An 18,619-nucleotide genomic window follows, 5' to 3' on the forward strand; every position below is an offset into this window, starting at 1 on the left:
ACGGATCAATCCATCCACTGCATAAAACTGATAAGAAATTAAGAAACTGACCTATAGTCACATCAAGCTTCAAACCAGCCATGATAAATGCCAAAGCCTTTCCATCCACTCCTCCTTCCTCTGTTGAATGTAGTTGTATGTTCCTTTATGCATGAAGAAAGACAGTAGGATGGGAAAATGAGCAAAAATTTGAGACTAATTCCTTTTTGAGATGAAGAGGTATCCTGAGCTGCAAAATGATTTTCATGGGTCATAAAATTTTTTTTCTCTTCATGGGCCCCTTCCTCCATGAAAAATGTATTAAAATCGTATTACATGACTGAATTAGAAAAATACAATCCAAATTGATTTTTCTTCCCAATTTTAAAAGAGAGAAAAACATTTTCACAAACCCCTAAAAGTATCATGGGTCCCAGGCACCATGCCTGGTTGCCTTATGGAGAAGGAACCTGGGGAAGTCCTGCAAAAACTCCTCCCAGCTCAGAATATGGCCCACACCAAGCAACTGTTAGAATGATTCCATGTATCTACAAGGTCTTGATGACCATAACACCAGTCAAACACCATCGAAATAAATATCTCCCTCTTCAATTAAGTTTGGTTAGGTATGCAAGAGAAAATCTATGATGGTCCAACCCAAGAGGAATTTTTATATGAAATAAGTCCAGACATGGGCATTCCATGGTCAGTGTTGTTACTCACAAAGAGTCAAAAAAGACTCATGTTCCTTCTAGCTACTTCTCTGGCATCCTAACTACATGTCTCCTCCTCAGGGAGGGAAAGGGGCTTCTCCACTTTCCAGGGAACATTGTCATGGATGAGAGACAAAAGCCCTCACCTCTAGAGGCTTTATTTTATTGGGAAGCCTTCAGAGGGGACTTTTGTCTATACTTCATCTGCCATAATGGTGTCTCATGATATTCCAGAGAACCTGCAAAGGTATTTTCAAGTAGAATCATTGCTTTTCCAAACAAAATTGAGGTTGCTTCTAAGGCGAAAATGGAGATGGCATAGGCAAGCCACAGTGTCTGCTCCAACAGCTATAATTTCTACAAAACAAAGTCATTCTAGTCCCCAAGTATGATCAAATCTTTGGAAATGCTACTCAGTTCAGGAGAGCTTCAGCCTAGCAGAAAGCTGGGAGAGAGCTCCAGTTTGAGGTAAGGAGGTGATGTGGGCCGTTCTGCCTTCCTTTAGAGCCTGGGCAAGCAGAGGCTGTCATGTTCTCTAATACATTAGCTAATAAGTCTGCAGTGCCCACTTCCTCAGGCTGTGTTTAGGTTTGTAAGTCACTTATTTCCTAATGCAAAACACTGGAGTTCAGTGATCCAGGTCAATTAGGAGAGGCGAGTCATTCATACCTTTTGGTGTTCTAAAGTCCCGGAAATCCAAAACTCTGCGGGGTGAAGAGCTTCATGGAGCCCTTGCTACTGAGCACAATTCTCTATAATAAAAGTGTTCAATGAGAGTTCATCAACACCAAATATGGGTGCAATTCCACAGAATATCTCTGTTCTACCGGGGTATGATCAGACCAGCCAATTGTCCCAGCTAGGGTTTCCCAGATGTGGAATTTTCCAAGCTAAATCAAGAAAATCCTGGGCCATTCAGCATGAGTTGGTGATCCAAGGGTGCACACTTAGAAGACGCACAGTGAAGACTCAAACCCTGGAGGTCTCACTGTGAAATGTCAAGTGGGCCATGAGTCAGATCCTCTGTCAGTGTCGGGCTCACGAGCTGAGGCTCAGCTGCTGCTTGGGCAGATGACTCACTGCCCCTGGGTCCCCTGAACTGCAGGAGAACTTTATTTTGTGATTGAGGGAAGAATTGTGGGCAGGACATTTATCCACACCTTACTTCTTCTTAACTGAACCAATTCCCTGCCTCCCTCACAGGGGATATTTGACAGAGACTGGAGACACTTTGATTGTCACCACTGAGGGAAAGTGCTATAGCATCTAATAAGTAAAGACCACAGGAGAGCATAGCCACTTCTATAGAGAATGGTCCAACCCAAATCACTAATAGTGCCAGAAGGAGAAAACTTGCTCATTTTTAAATTATTTTTAAAATTCTCTCTCTCTCTCTCTCTCTCTCTCTCTCTCTCTCTCTCGTGGGCTAGAGATTGAACTCAGAACCTTTACACTGAGCTCCATCCTCAAAAATATAAAAAATATTTTATTTTCAGATAGGGTCTCAATAAGTTGCCCACTGTGATGTAGTTCAGTGTAATGCTCCTGCCCCAGCCTCCCAGAGTGCTGAGATTACAGATATGAGCCACCATGCTCATCTGCCCTGCATCCTCAAAATATTCTGTGCAGTATGAATCAGGATCATTATTTTACAGAGTAAAAACATGAACCTCAGAGAAGTTGAAGGTCCAGTTCAGAGTCAAGGAATCTGAACATGGCAAAGCAGGGACTAGAATTTGGGTTTGACATGAAAGACCACACTCAACCCCAGATTTGGGGTGCTTTCACCTCCTCTCTGTGAGCAGAAAGCATCCTTTTCTACCTCTCTGGTTTGCAGCTCCCTAAATAGGGACTGGCAATCAACACTTAATATTTGTGTGTCAGCAATCTGATAATCTAGTAACAACCAGAAGTGGGGTTTACTACTCTTTTTATCCTTCTCCAGTCTTAACTGCTGTCAACGACCACATATCCAGGCTGGTTCTAGAGTTAATTTCCCATTAAGATTGTTAGAGTCGGGCCGGGGATTTAGCTCAGTGGTTTCACCGCCTGCTGTGCAAGCGCAAGGACCTGAGTTTGATTCCCAGTACCAAAAAAAACAAAAACAAAGATTGGTAGGGTCAGGCCAGGGATTTAGCTCAGTGGCACTGTGCCTGCCTTGCAAGCACAAAGTCTTGAGTTCGATCCCCAGTACTGAAAAGAAAAAGATTGTTAGGTATTTCTTTAAACTTTGTGACACACAGTAAATTGTGACCCAGGCAGACATATGCAGATATGCACACACCTCTAAAATAAAAACTTACAAAACATATCACTAGTAAGAGTGATTCATTCTGGTACTTTCTGCCTTATTTTATTTAATAAATGAAGGTTGTAACACAATAAATGTACCTCACCCACAAAATCACTTTGTGTCTTATAATGCCAATGATAGGAAATTCTAGAAAAGACAAACTCTAAGACAAGATTGCATGTAAATGGTTTCACATGGCCACAGGATGGGGAGAGTTGATTGCAAAGAGTCAGGAGAGAACTTTGTGAGGCAACAAAATAGTCTAAATCCTAGAATCTACTCTGTGGTGGTGGTGATACAACTGTACATTTGTTAAGGTTCACGACACTACATTTTAAAAAGGGATAGACATTATGTTACTTGAACCCTGTGAAGCTAATTGTTTAAAAGAAGAGTAAAATGGTGATTAGTAAATGCCAATGTTTTCTTCTACTTGATTTGGAATTCCCTGCCATTCAAAGTATATATTCAATAAGAGGCTTTGCTGTCAGCCAACCCTCAAAATTGAGAACTTATGGGGCTCAGGACACAAGACCATGAAGTATGACCTTGGTATTTGAAAAGCAACAGAAGGAAGACCCCTCTCATCTTCCTTTTGTTCTTCTTTCCCTGAAGAAATCCGTAAGATTTAGGAAAATCCCTGTCTGACCTCCTCCTTCCCATTTCTGAAATCCTAAACGTGTGACACCCTACCTGAATGCTGATGAACAGGCTTGCCAAACTCCCTCCAGTTTATTATCATTACGATCAGGCCATTTTGCCTCCCAGTATTCTTCTGCATGACAGACCATAAAAATGCTCAGATTTCCCCCTTTCTTTGGGGAGGCCTTCCTTTCGGAATGTTCTGTGCTACATAAGCATTAAATAGATGTGTCTGCTTTTCTCTTGCTAATCTGTCTTGTGTTACAGGATCTCAGCAATGAATCTCAGGAGGAGCAAGGAAAAGATATTTTTGTTTCTCTCTGACATAACTATTGTTTCAAACTCATCATACAAGAGACTTGTTATCTCAGTCAGTGATCACAACCACACTCTGAGTTAGGAATTGGTCCAGCGATTTACAGGTGAGGAAACTGAGGTATTAACAAAGTTACATGTTCAAGGGCCGGAGATTTAGCTCAGTGGTTCTGCTGCCTGCCTCACAAGCACAAGGTCCCAAGTTCGACCCCCAGTACCAAAAAGAAAAAAAAGTTACATGTTCAACTTTATGGGCTCATAAAGGCAGAAGGTAGATTAAAATTTAGGCCTACATGACTCCAGCCATGCCCACTATCTTGCCCCTCTGGCCATTACCTTCCATGCCAAGAAAAGCATTTGTCTCTTCTTATTTCCCTTCTCGGCCTTTCTCAGAGTTATTTAACTTCAACAACTATTTGTCATTGTTTCGGTGTTGGCTCCAATCTGCCTCTGCCACCTGAATGCTTCTTATGTGTTTCTCCAGATGCTATTTGATGTTAACTATCAAATAACATCACAGCACAAAAGCGATATGGTATCAGTTTTGTTTTCTATACTAAGGTTGATGAATAACACAACAACAAAAACTGATTTAACCAAGCTTCATCCAAAGACTGAGGTCATGGAATTTCTGACCTTTTTCAGATAACTGTGCTCAATTTCATCACATCTATCAGTTTATTCCCAATGTCTGGGCAGTAGTATTTACAGCCTGTCACGTCTGTAGTGAAACTTCCCACGCTGTCACCTAAAGAGGACAAATGAGGGGTCAGAGTTTGAAGTCTCAGAGGGAAAAGGAAACAAAATAAATAAATACAAGAGCAAATTAAGGAAAAGAGATCCCTTTACCATGCCCTGGGAGTCACTAAAGCCAGCAGATGGGGGAAGTTAGGCAGAGAGAGCACAGGACCTGAAGAGTTCAAGGAAACTAGAAGTTAGAGCCTAAGTGTGTTAGCATACCAAAAGGGAGTATGGGGCCTCAGGAAATGCGAGAGACAAAGAACAGGTCCTTAACCAGATGAGAGAGAGACCTTGGAGAAAGTGAAATGCAAGTGAAGCAGCTGCTTTCTAGACATCAGAGGCCTACCTGCGACCAGGAGCATCCCTGCTTTCTCTCAGGTACACCCGAACCAAAACCATAAACAAAGCCAACGGACCTAAGATTCTATGGCGGCTGCCTTTCAACACCCCTCTCCAACTAGCGCTCTGAGAGCTTCTTTTTTATCCTTTCTGGTAAAGACACATTTGGCCATTCCCCTCCGCTTGTGGTTTGCTGTACACAACAGTAGGTGCGATTATCTCACATTCAACACATCGTCTTTCTTCACTGTATGATGATAATATTATGAAATGCTAATTCATAATTAATAATTTCCATGGCAAGTTGACTCATCAGGGGATTTCAGTGCAAGGCCTCTTGCTGATTTTAGACCACGGCCATTTCTTTTCCTATCCTTTGCCCTACAAGGCATTAATCAGTACGAGTTCTTTTTAAATTAGTTCCCAATTCTTAAAAACTGGGAAATTAAGGCTGAATTTGGATACATTTGCCCAATCCATGGAGGCCACATCATGCGGTTTCCATAGACTCCACTCCACCCCAAAAGAGGCCTCAACACCCAACTGGCCTTGTTTTCCATGGACACTGTGAGCCTGCTCCTCCCCCACCAGCAGCTCAGCTGAATCTTGCTGCTAGAATACCCACCATGGACCTCACAGAAGTCTTCCCCACACCCTTGGGCTGAAACTCTGCAAGTATTAGACAGCCAAGTTGGGTAGAAATATTACAGGCAGTTAGACAGGGGAAGGCCCTCGAGAGAGTCAGTGCAAAAGATGAAAACACATCACAACCGTGGCCAGAGACACCACAGTTAGAAGCCAGGCCTTGAGATAAAGACAGAATGACCAGGCCTGCACACTTCCCCGAGGGATAAGATAAGTGAGAACACTTGGTCTGGTGAAGTCTAGATAGATGTCAGTCGTGTTGTCAGTCATGGTCTAGATCCCCTGACCATCACCTTCCTGAAAAGTTCTTTGTTTTTTCCATGCACACTTGTTATGAGACCTGCTTCCCCATTGGATCCTATTACCTAAGCAACTATACTTGTAACCTTATTGTAACCTTATTGTTTGAGCATAGCTTTAATCCTTGTGTTTGTGCTCTGTAAAACTCCCCTATAAAGTGGGGTCCTTGGCAACCCATTCAGAGCTCCTCTTGCCCCTCAGGAGCTATCCTCTCTATCAATATTTCCTACTCTTAACCTCTGTTGTTTCTTAGAATTCATTCTTTGATTTTTGGGGAACATGAACTCAGTGTATCTGACATCTAGCAGGTTGGGAGTTACACTATTTTCTCTATATCAGTTAGAGGTCGGATATCATTCCTAGGTCCGAAGTACAGAGCGCTCTCTGCTGTCTGAGGATCCTTAGCAAGTGTCGGGGAAATGTGGTGCCACTCGCACTGGACACCATTATTGGATGGCTGTGTTGGAGAGAAAAGATACCGCCCTCACCCATCCTTAGTTACTAGAAGCCGCTGGTTTAATAATAAGAGCTACCAGGTAAACTGGCTTAGGGCAGGATGCAGTAAGAGCTCTGCATCCACTGTACATATTCTGCACTGTCCACTAAACACGAGACACCAGCAAGGTGTAACTTCATTTTTAGCAACAATTCACTTAAGGACAAATCCTCCCACCTCCTCCCCACAGGAGCCTCAGCCTGAGTCTCAGGGAAGGCTCTGGAGGAAATCCTGGACAGGTCCTGTCGGACCTGATTGCTCTTCCGGAAATTTCCTCCAGGCAAGAGAAGACCAGAATTAGACACTGGCTTTCATGCCTTCAGAGCTAGCAGTTCTTGCTATTGTTCTCTGCTCCTTTCCTCCTTCTCCATGTAAATCACAGGATCATCAGAGGCCCTATTGAAGCCTCCCTCGGATGGCTCTGTGATCCATATCTTCAAAGCCATCCTGCTAGGCCTCTGGCTGGAAATTTGCATGACAGTTAAAGGAAAGTAAATTTGGGGGCTGGCTCTCTTTGATAACCAAATGCTTCTCTTTCTTTCTTTGTTCTGAAGGCACAACTCTAAAAGGAATTCAGTGATGAGGAAAATAACGAGGTATTGAGCTCTGTGCAGCCACTGTGACTGGCTTGGGGTACTCGGCTAAAATAGGAACTGCAAGGTTTCTGTCCTCAGCCAGGTCAGCTATTAAATTACAGGAGGGAAAGTTGTCTAAGGTGAGCATCCCTCCAGGGTGGGAGCCTCACAGAGAAGCATGAAAGAGGCAGAGAAAGAGAAACAATCTTCTGTCCCAACAACCTGCCGGCTCCTTAAGGGGCCAAGGTACACAGGGCAGGCCCATAAGCAGGAGGCCAAAGGGAAACTGGATCCTTGTTCCAAAAGCTGGAAAAGAGTAAGTAAAGAGAGTGAAAATACAGAGTGCTTTTCTCTCTTCCTTAACTTGTTATTGTGGGTTATTTTTTTTTAATATTTAAGGTCATTGACATTAAAGAAAAGTATAAAGTTATGCAATGAATTTTACCAGCTTCCTTTATATCACACAATGTCCATTTTAAAACTTTATATAAGAACATTTAATTCACATGCTGAATTGTAAAACTTTATTATAACTGCAAAACTATACATTTAATTCACACACTGAATTGCAACATTGTACTGCATAGACCATAGGTGCATGTGTATTTTGTTTCGTTCGGAACAGCAGGGGAGCTGTGTGAAATGACCCCACCGTGTGTGTCCCTTTATGAAACACACACTGTGACCCTCTCTTCCCTCTGCTGACCAATGAGAAGAAAGGGCTGGGAGCCAGAGGACTGAACCCCGGAAGGGAGACCACAGGCGCTCCTAGTTGTGTTTCTTAGAGCCTCGTTCCCACTCTTCTGCATTTCAAGCAAATTCTAGTCCAAGGGAAAGGCTCTCAGGGCTGGCTACCCCTCACCAGGGCAGGTGCCACAACCCACCTCGTGCCTGCTTTGCTCCTCTCTGAAGGCCCTGCCTCTCAGGTCCTCTGGAATTCTATGTTCATGGGGTAGCATGAATGCTACAGGCAATTAATGCTGCAAGCGATAGCGACCAGAAGCAGAGAACTGTGCTGCAGGGATCTCTTCTGCTCACAAACACTTTTCCTTATTCCATCAGACTTTACTTGCAAAACATAAGTTCCAAGGTGAAGCATTTCAAATTTCAAGGTCACAGCACAGCAGTAAACCAAGCGCAGGGCCCTTCTGAGCATGGAGCACTGTGCAGCAGTTACCAAACTGAGAGTGACCTGGGTTTCCTCAGGTCCTTGATGGGGCACAACAACGGCCTGTGGCTAAGACTGGCTGGGAAAGGAGGAGCGACCTGCTAATTACAGTATCCCAAGACACATGTGCAGAACAGTGCCCAAAGCCCTGCATACAGACTTCTCTTGAGAACTGGAGCAGGTTTTTCAAAGGACAGCCTAGGCCTGCTGTCAGCCTCAGGAATGTTTGATGTTAGAAAAGGACAGTCACCCTTGAGCGCTTGCTGTCGTGGCTCCATGGTAGCCCAGCTGTGGCTGCTGTCCATACATTTTTTCCCTACCTTTAAGAAATGTAAAACCTCATTACCATTGTGCTTGTCTTGACCGATTCTTTGTTCAAGACAGGAAGTACCTAGGAACCACCTCGAGAAGGAGACCAAACCTGACAACATTGGTGTGCCGAACAAAGAAATGGGCAAGATACACTAGCAAGGTGAGAGCAGGCGGGTAAAGAGAATAGAGGACGGGGTGTTTAGGGCTCAAAGTACCCAGATTGGCTTCTACCTCATGTATATATGGTATTGGGACAACTGTCCAATCAAAAACTGACTTGGTCTCACACCAGATGTAAATAAAGGAACAGAAACAGTGTCTTTTGATTGGTTGTGCCCACATGTAAGTGAGGAATTGAGAACAGTAGCTTCTGATAATACTTCTCAATGAAGTATTGAGAATTGTACTTTCTGATTGGTGCCTAAGGCTAGAGTCACTCAGGGTCCAATGCACACATGTGTCTTCTCATTTTGGGAAACTTCTTGCTCACTCAGTTAGTCCTGGGTTTTTATGACCTTTGGCACACCCTGCCCTGTTGGCTGTCTGCTTTGCCCCAGCGCTAATCTTCTAGTTCTCTGTTAGTCAGGCTGAACACCCATGAGCCAGCCCCACTTGCGTGCACTGAATGCAGGCCTCAGGGCCTCAGCCAGGCAGCTGAGGGGTAGCTACAGTGCAGGACATAAAAGGGAACAGGGGCTCCCCCACCTTTTCTGCTCAGAGTATACCTAAAGTCACAGAAATCTTTCTCAGCGCATCCTTAGGCCAAAAGAAATACCTAACAGTTCCATTTGTTAGGTTGTTACGTCCAAACAATTTAATAACTACCGATGTCCTGACAAATTGATAGACATTTAAAAATACCCCTAAATCAAAGGAAAATATACTTGCATTTTATTCTGAAGACAGCACTATTACTTGCTAATAGGTTGTGTGTGTCTGTTGGACACTGACACCCCTGAAACCCTGGAATCGGATTGGAGACCACTACCCTCCTTTCCTGCCCCAAACTGGCTTTCACACAGCATTTGCTTTACCAACACAACTGCCAAAAATCCCAGCTTCCTAAAAAGAGTGACATCATCAAGATCAATTTTGTGTGCTGTCACGTTGACACTAAACTGCCCAATGCAGCCAGTAGTCCTAAAGCTCCAGCATCATAGATTCCTGCAAAAAGTTTAAATATCCCACAACACATGGGTGAGTTCACACCTGTTACACAGTTTGGGAACCAAGAGTGCAGAACAGTGGTGGCGAACTTACAGCATGTGTGTAGCTGCAGGATGTTTTTATCACTGAATGCTCTAAAAGGTTCGCCATTGCTGGAATAGAAGAACATGGATCCTAGAATTACACTGTCCTAGATCTTTATACTGGGCTCCTAAGTCCTGGAGCCAAGTTGCTTCAAGTCTCAGTACCTTAACTTCTACAGCATAAAATGGAGTGCGGGGCGAGGGGGAACCTGCGAAGGATGGTGTTAAATATTACAGGGTAAGCCCGGCAGAAGTTCCGGGAAAAGATGTAGCATTTATAGCCCTCATACTTCTTTCTCTACACTGCTCGCCATTGCCTTAGATGCTGATTTGCTAGTGCCCCCTTTGCTGTCTCTCTTATCTATGACCTGGATACTACTAGCAGATCATCTGATGAGGTGGCCAGGCATTCTGCTTAGTGCTGGAGGTGCAAAGTTAAACCAAATAGACACAGTAGGTGCCCTCAAAGAGCTTGCAGAGGATTGGAAAGACAGATAAAAAAATAACCCGGACAAAAATATAATTACAGGCAGTCATCAGTGCTTCTCCAAAGGTATTTGGAGCACTTTAACGCTTGCAGCTGCCAACTTCCTCAGGCCTGGAGGTCTCAGCAAGGCCCTCCCAGTACCTAGCGTTTAAGTCTGAGCAAGTGTCACACACAGAAGAGGAGAGGAAGGTAAGAATTTTCTAGGCAAAATCAACAACAGAAAGAATGACACCTACTGGGGGTGGTGCTCGAGGAGCAGCTCAAGCCCCACTTCAGGGTTGCCTCAGCCCTTGGGGAATCTGTCACCAGAATGGGTCCGAAGGAGAGATGGGATGTCCACTCATCCCACCCACGAGGTAGGCTGTAAGCTGCTGACTGCTGTCACATAAAAGGAACTTTCAAGACACATCAATGAGAAGCAGATGGAGGTTTATTAAGCAGGAAGAAGTATACACTCAGGGGGCGTGTGAGCCCCAAGAGAGAGGCACGTTGTGGCCTGGAGCCAGGTACATTTCTGGGGCCTTGGCGGTGTCCTCAAAATGGGTGGTCTAGGATGTGTATCACTACTGTCAGGCTAGGCTGGAATGAGAATAATTACATGTGTTTGAAGCCAAGATCTGCTTCCCCTTTAACACTGCTGCTTCCTTGAGGACAGAGGTCTGTGGCTAGAAGAGTAATTTCAAGGTGAAAAGTGGGAGCCCAAAGTCCAACTTACAGGCTTATAGCATCTTTAGACCCTTAAGAATTTTTTGGAGTTTCCTGGAAGGGAAACAGGCATTGTAACCTGGAGTAATTTTTGTGTCCTGAAACCGCAGTACTTCTTAAAAGTACAATTTTAAAATGGCAATTTTCTTGTCTCCTTCCTACTTGCCCTTGTTTCTTCTGTCCTGCTCAGCGCTGGCAGCAGGACATGTGAGCAATAGCTGCCACCCTGATGACCAATGGGTCCTTGAGAACTGGTTCTTTGAAGCAGGACTCAGGAAACCAGAACCAGAACTGGGGAGAAAATGGTCCCTGCAGAACTACTCACCTCTGCTGCTGGGGCTGCACCTGTCACAGGTAACACTTACATGAATGCATGCGGGTGTGTGCCAATAAAGCTTTATTTACAAAAGCAGAGAGCAAGCCGCCTTTGGTTCTCAGACTAGAGCTTGCAGACCCCTGTTATAGAGGGTTCCTTGTCTGTCTTGCTATAGAGCTAGGCCCTCAGAGAGCGACTGTCTGCTCAGAAAACAAGCAAGTAATAGAACCTGGTCCTTGGCCTTTCAGGGTTTCCATTGTAAACAAGCAAAAGGAAATACATCATAGAAATACAGCTGAGAGCAGCACAGGTCAGGCTGGGAGCAAAAATATCCACCTCCAATATCTATAAATCAACCTATGCATCCTCTGCTTTTTGGGAAAGACCGTGGCCATTAGTGGGAATGCAGCATTACTAGGAGCTAAAGGTATTAAAGCTGCTACTGCAACAAGGGGACTCCAGGGAAGGAGGAGGCAGGGCAGGGACTCATTAGCGACCACAGCTGGACTCGCTTTCTTCCTCCCCCTGCCATCTTCTGCAGTCTGTGCTTTGCTTACACAAGGCAGCTCCTGGCTGGCTCTTTCCTATTAAAAAGACTAGAACAGGCAGCCTTGAACTTCAGGCATCTCAGAAAAACAAAGAAGGTCAAACTCAGTCTCCTTATTAGTTGTTATAGCAACACAGAAAATACTGCTGAGGCCCTGAAAATGCCACTCAAGAGCCACTTCCAAGCTTCAGTCCCAACACGTCTTCCAGTCCTGTGGGCCACTCACACGGAGCCCCCTTGGTACCTATGTGCAGTGTTCCGAGAGCTCCTGGAGAGAGAAACTAGGACCTCGCCATCAAATGCTCAATCCCAGGCCATCTATTCCACTCGTCCTGCCAACTCCAGGTACCAAGTCTAACCTGGCAGGCACTCACTACTTCTGTCTCTCCAAGATTTCTTCACATGGGATTGCATACCATTGACTGCCTGTGTCAGAATTACCTGGAGGTGCTGCCTGAAGATACAGATTCACGAGCTCCACCTCGGACCTACTGAATGAATATCTTTTGCCATATCTGAGGAGGGCTAGCGTAGACAGTAGACCGGACTATGGTAACTTATCAGTACGGTGCAGGCAAATGATCATCAGGCAAACCTGGTGGTGGCTAAATCCCATCATAGTAGATGGAATTCACATTGGAATCTGCTCATGATTAACTTTCATACCTCCATCCTATACTCAACCTCCAGAATATAAAACAGCAACCTGAAAGGGAAATAACCAACTTGCTGCCTCAATAGAAATCTGAACATAAATGTATGTATTCTGGGACTAAAGGAAAGAGTATATTCTTTGTTAAAACTGGGGGGTGAAGCTTGGCGAAAGGGATGGAAAATGAGAGAATTGAAGAAAAAAGTGGAAATAGAGCTTTTGTAAATGAGAAGAGGTCCAAGACTTTGAAGGAGTAGAGAGGAATGGGAGGGTATGGAAGGAAAGAAGAATTAAGATGTGTTATGCACATGTACAAACTCTCCACAGTAAATGTAATCATTATGTGTTACAAACGTGTACTAATAAAAATAAAAATTTTAAAAGTTGGTATAGTATTCCCCCTCTCAAAAATAAAGACTGTATGAGCCAGGGATTTAGTTCAGTGGCACAGTGCCTGCCTCACAAGTGCAAGGTCCTGAGTTCAATCCCCAGTACCGGAAAAATAAATAAATAAATAAAGACTGCTCCGAAAAGAAGTAGTAAAATGTGCTTTTGTACTTATATGTGTTCTGTTTAGATTTTTATTTTGGGAGTAGTTGGCTGAAACACTTTGAGCCTGTGGAATAGATGTCCTGAATTCAGACACATGCCTCTTGTGAAACGTCCAGCCTAGCATACCTGTGAAGGACCTAGGGACCTGGTAAACGGGTGAATGAATTTCAGAAACTCAAGCAATCTTATTCTAGAGTGCATTTTAATGACTACTGCATTCTTCTCCTTCTGCCACATCACAGATTTTTCTAACATGGGCCTGAGCCTGCAAATGGAATATGCAAGGTACTCCTACGCCTCTCACCTTCCAATAATGCCCCCCAAGCTGTTTACTTGATAGATAATCAAAATACCAACTATGTCTAAGAAATCCAAACTTCAGCCTGCAAAGTCCAGGTTGTTGGCAGCGTTGACATGAGCACCTTAGAATCTAGTTCACACTGTGTACAAGTCCAGTGCAGCTTTGAAAAGCTTTGCTTTTCTCACCCTTGTACGTTCACCACTTAGGTTCGATTTCCCCATCTGTAAAATGGGGTTGATAATTATGTTTACTTCATAGAGCTACCATGCAGGTTAAATAAGATAATAAAACTAGAACACTTAGAATTGTGGTTGGCAATAAATTAAAACTGTTGGATCACCTAAAAGAACTCTCTTTTCTGGCTGTATGTTTTTCTTTCTAAATATCCTATGACAGGTTCTCACTTGCAGTTAACTACATTCAGCAGCGTTTCTTTGCCCACTCATTAGCTTGAGATTTGCTTTGGCAATTTTGACTTCATTAAAATTATAATGATTTCTTTAATTCCATTTCCTTTATCTGCTTCAACTTAATCCCCGTGATGTTGGCCATGGCCCTGGGAATCAGGGAGAATCTCTTAGGAGACAATCTTAGACGAAAAAGAAAAGAAGCAAAGAGCTAGATAGAGTTAGAAAAAAAAAATAGTGAGGGAATTATTAAATGTGCATGGCGAGCCAAGTTCTTAAGAGATGAAAATGAAGACACCTGGGAAACGGAGAGTATGCGAAATGATGTGCAAAGAAGTTACAGAGGACCCAGGGAAGCGACAAGTGCATTCCTGAGCAGCCATTAGGACTGAACCATTCATGTATCCCTAATCCCCGAATTAACTGTTGGCCCAATTCAATCCTCCTTGCCCCAGTATTTCTCAAATCTGGAGAAAAATATGCTGACTTGCTGAGCCCTTGGAATCTCAGCTAACACAGGTCCGAGAGATTTAGTGGCACACGTCGGTGTTAGCAGGACCGAGTCTATTGGGATATAACCGCAGTTCAGTGCCAACTGGGGAAATTGTGCACTGTTTAGAAGGATCTCCAATGAGACGAATCTTTCTCAGGGATTAGCAACATTTTTTTTCTTGAGATTATAAGAAATTATTTTATGGTGAAAATAATGCTTTTAGAAGGGCCTAACCCAGTGCCTGCCATGAAGAAATACACAACTAACGTGTATTTGCCTTCCTGTGAAGAAAGAATTCAATCCCCCAAATAGGAGTGGATTCTTCTAGCCGTTAACTCAATACATATTTATAAGAAAAATATAGACTAACCAGGTAAATTTGAACTTAAGGTACACAACAAACACATTAAAAAATATAATGCTGTCCCATGCAATATTTGGGACACATGATGGTACATACTATAAAACCCTCTGAAGTGTTTCTGTGATCTTCACTTTTAATTGGGTACCATGTATTCCAACTGGTAACCCTCTAGAATAGAGCAGTGAAAAAGATACACAACAGCCCTGTTTTCTCATGCAACTGTAGGAGCCCTAACATCAAATGCTCGCAAGAGTCAGTTCCTATCTGGCACTTCCCTGGTGAGAAAGCCCAGGGAAGGATCGCCTTCATTTTAGAAGTCCATTGCCATCAGGGGCCCATTTAGCAGATGTCACTGTGAATTACAGTTGCAACTTTATTTCCTTGTCATACTCCTCTGGAAATAAGGTCCTTGGCAGGAGAGCCTGAGTCTTTGTATCTACATTCCCAGGCTCCAGGAGAGGGCTGGAAACTCCCACATGCTCAGTACCAACTAGCCTAAAGAATGAGTGGCCAAACGTGTAAATGGTTGAGTTCTGGCAAACAGTGAAGAACCATGCTCATAGTTCCTAAAGAGAATTTTTTTCACGCACATCCTTAAATGGTGAGAATATAGAGACAACTGTGCTGCTAGAATCCAAAGACGATATGGGTGAAGAATGATCTTTTATTTTAAAATGTTCCATGAGGATAGCCCAAACAAAATAAAGGCTTCAAAAAGGGGAAGAAAGGGAGCAAGGAGAGTGTGAAACAGCAACCTTGTAAGCAGTACTAACGGGTCCCTTGAAAGAATAGTTTGGTAAAGAAAATGTAAATATGCACAGTGCAGACTAAGCCCTAAGGAAGGATAAACTCGAATCATTCGTAGGAAGATGGATGCACCTTGAAACCAAGATGCTAAGCGAAATAAATCAGACACCGAAGGATAACTATCTCATGGCTTCTGTGATATGAACAACCCAAAATATAAATAAGCTAAAGAGCAAAATAATATATGATACGACACAGGGAGGTAGACTTTGTAAAGAGAAAAGGGGTCTGGGAAGGGGAGAAAGGAAGGGAGAGGAAAGGAAAGCAAAACTGATTAAGTTGCAATATGTATATGTACCAAGTCCCCAAGATGAGCATAATAACCATGGACTGCAAACATGAACTAATAAAAAAAAGTTCTGAACATAATAGGTAAGAGCGAGTCAGAGAACTGATTCAACAAATTGGTAATATAATTCAATATGATTTCCAGTAGTTAACCAGAACCACCATATTAATAACTGAGCAAAGGGTATAAACCAATAACAAATAATTAAGAGCCATTTTATTGTCAATACTAACTGTCATACCATTGAAACACTCGAAAGAAAAATCACACAAACTCACAAAAGGACAGATTCTGAGAAGCACAAGGGACACAGGATCTACAATAGAAAATCATTCTGTGGCATTGACTCCTTTCCATCCAGCTGTAAAAGGGAAAAAAGAATGCTGGTATCTATACAGCATGTTTCATTTAGGCTGAGACTTTTATTTAAAAAAGAAAAAGAAAAAGGGAAAGGAAAAATATATATTGGATTGCAGATTCCCAATGACCACACAATGAGCTAGGACTTTATATGCTCCTTCCCTTCGCCGTGGCTTTCCTTGCTGCCGTCCTGTGGCCTCCCACGTGGATTTGTGGCTGACACACCACAAGAGTGCTAAGAATTCTCAGCAGTTACTGTCAGTGTTCGGACCGGTAGGCAGGAAAAGTCTCTGTTCGATGAAGCTTCAGAGGGCTGGTGACATCTTTTCCAAAAAGAACACAAAGGCAATAGTTATGTTTCAAGAAAGCTTATGACCAAGTGTGTTAGCAACAAGTTTCTACTCAACAGAAATAAGTAGCATCCTACACAGGATACTTTTCCTGGTGCCCCTCATAGGGATATGCAAATATGAGTCATGAGCGATTCCACAATTAACATATTATTTGCCTATGACCTTTGCACTTTGAACTCTACATGTCCATATTTTCCTGTTTAATTTTCCATCTGCATCAAACCATATGCTCAGGGTAGTCAGGAAACATGACAGAAACACAGGACTATGGGAACTTGGTGGGGACACTTTTACAGACTTCACCAGAAATAAGACAATATTGCACTTTAGGGCATCTTGTAAATGTAAAAAAAAGAACTTCTTGAAATCCATTTAGTCTTTTTTTTTCCTTTCAGGTTTACGTTCCAAAGCAAAGCAAAAAAAAATCAAGAATTAGCCTCCTTTGTGACATAACACAGGGGTGGGCTAACTTTTTCTAGAAAGGGCCACTTATAATCAGACACTCGCAGCACAAAAACAGCCACGGTCCATATATAATGAATGAGCACGAAGTTCCAATAAAACTTTATTAAGGAAAACAGACCGGAACTGGACTCCTCCCACCCCAGGCCTTAGTCAGCTCATCCTGTAGGCGCATCGCCTTGGTTTTATGAAACCAAGATGCCTTACTGCCACCTGCTGACTGAGGGTTACCACAACTGGAGAAATTCATGCTGCAGTACCCGAAGATCAGGGTGTCGAGGGAGCAGGAGACACAGGGAGACTGCTGAGGCGCGAGCAGCTCACAGGCCCACTGCACTGAGGGCAGTGTGTCTTCAATCACCAAACAAGGGGAAACACTGGATGGTGGCCCAGGCTCTCAAGCCTTAAATTTCTGTGCTGCTCTGTTATCACCTCAGGTCAGTCCACAGGCCAAGTTCCCTCTGATCTTCCTTCCAGAAACTTGGATGTAGACAAAGAAGACTCATTTTCCACATTCACGGAATGAGGAAAAGCATACATGCTGTCATCCACATGGTATTTATTACAGACTATTTAAAAAACTACTGTGGGCTTTATGAGCTCTGAGGCCTTACCTAAGTTACTCCAGTCCCAACACCAAGCAAACACAACTACAATGTTCAGGTTCTTGCAAGCCTCGTATCAGAACCAAAAGCCAAAGGCACCTCCATCCATTTAGTCAGTGCTACACTGCACGACACTGACGATGAGAAGACTAGGGCTCACTTCTTCCAAGCTCCAGCCAGTCTGAATACGAGGTCTATTCTCTTTCCAACACACAGACGCTATAACAGAGGGAAGCTGTAATAATGGGCAGAAGCACTGGCAGGGAACATCCACATCACCTTTATTACAGTTTGATCATGGTCCCTGCAGGGAGCAGACAGCATGCAAACAGCATAAACGGAAAAGCACTTCGGTCAAGTGCAAAGCCCTTCCCGCACCATCAGCTGGAACTCCTCAAACTCTATGAGTTTTCACAGAGAATGACTAACAGCATTCATCTGGGATCAAAGCAAACTGAAAACACAGCTTCTAGCAGGATGGCTAACTGAAGCTTCGGGCTTGGTTTGAAAGCTGTGTTTAGCTGAAGGACAGGAAGTGGACTAAAGGGTGCTCCACACTCTCTCACGAGCAACCCCTAGGATGGGGACCACAGCTGGGTCCAGACCCACTGGCTGCACAGGCCCAGGCTCCAAAGTTGAGCGGGACTGACTTTCAGTGTTTAAGTGACTGCAGACTTCACACAGCGGTGTCAGTATCCCTGGTGTCTTGGAAAGTTAGACGAAAAACTGGCCCTGCGGCCTGCTACAGGGTGTGGTAAACACAGTGCCCTCTCAGACAAGGCCTGGGCCCTCCTTGGCCTTCAGCAGAGACCTGCCACTCCCACACAGTCCAGTCCCACTCACTTCCTGTTCAGCCTGGAATCCCCGTGTGAGTTCGCCAGAGTGGTTCATCTGTCCTCCAAGGATCTATTGTCCTCAAAATAAATACGTAAACTGCACAGGCCGGAAGCAATCCTTGGGCGCCATTTTGACTTCAGGGCGCATTAACTTTGAATCACCCCAGGACAGGTTTGTCCCCCAGGTAAGACCATGTGTTGTCAAAAAACAGGGCTAGGCTTAGAACACCAGTGACCCAGTGCCACTTCCTCCGCCCACCAGCCGCGTGGTCCTGGGGTCTTGAGCTCTTCACTCACAGGCAGGGAGAGGTTGGG

General features: G+C 43.9%; 1 protein-coding gene across 1 annotated transcript in view; it reads right to left on the reverse strand.

Moving 5' to 3' along the window:
• Positions 1-15,887: 15,887 nt before the first annotated feature.
• Dok5 (docking protein 5) overlaps positions 15,888-18,619 on the reverse strand; it is a 155,953-nt gene continuing 153,221 nt past the window's right edge. The window contains exon 8 of the mRNA XM_004858020.4: positions 15,888-16,371. Within this exon, the coding sequence (XP_004858077.1) occupies positions 16,307-16,371 (65 nt within the window). The 3' untranslated portion in view covers positions 15,888-16,306. The remainder of the gene's footprint in view (positions 16,372-18,619) is intronic.

The sequence above is a fragment of the Heterocephalus glaber genome, unplaced genomic scaffold (assembly GCF_053883595.1).
Source record: "Heterocephalus glaber isolate CG9 unplaced genomic scaffold, H.glaber_assembly_v1.0 deba00001673, whole genome shotgun sequence".
Classification (NCBI taxonomy): Eukaryota; Metazoa; Chordata; class Mammalia; order Rodentia; family Bathyergidae; genus Heterocephalus; species Heterocephalus glaber.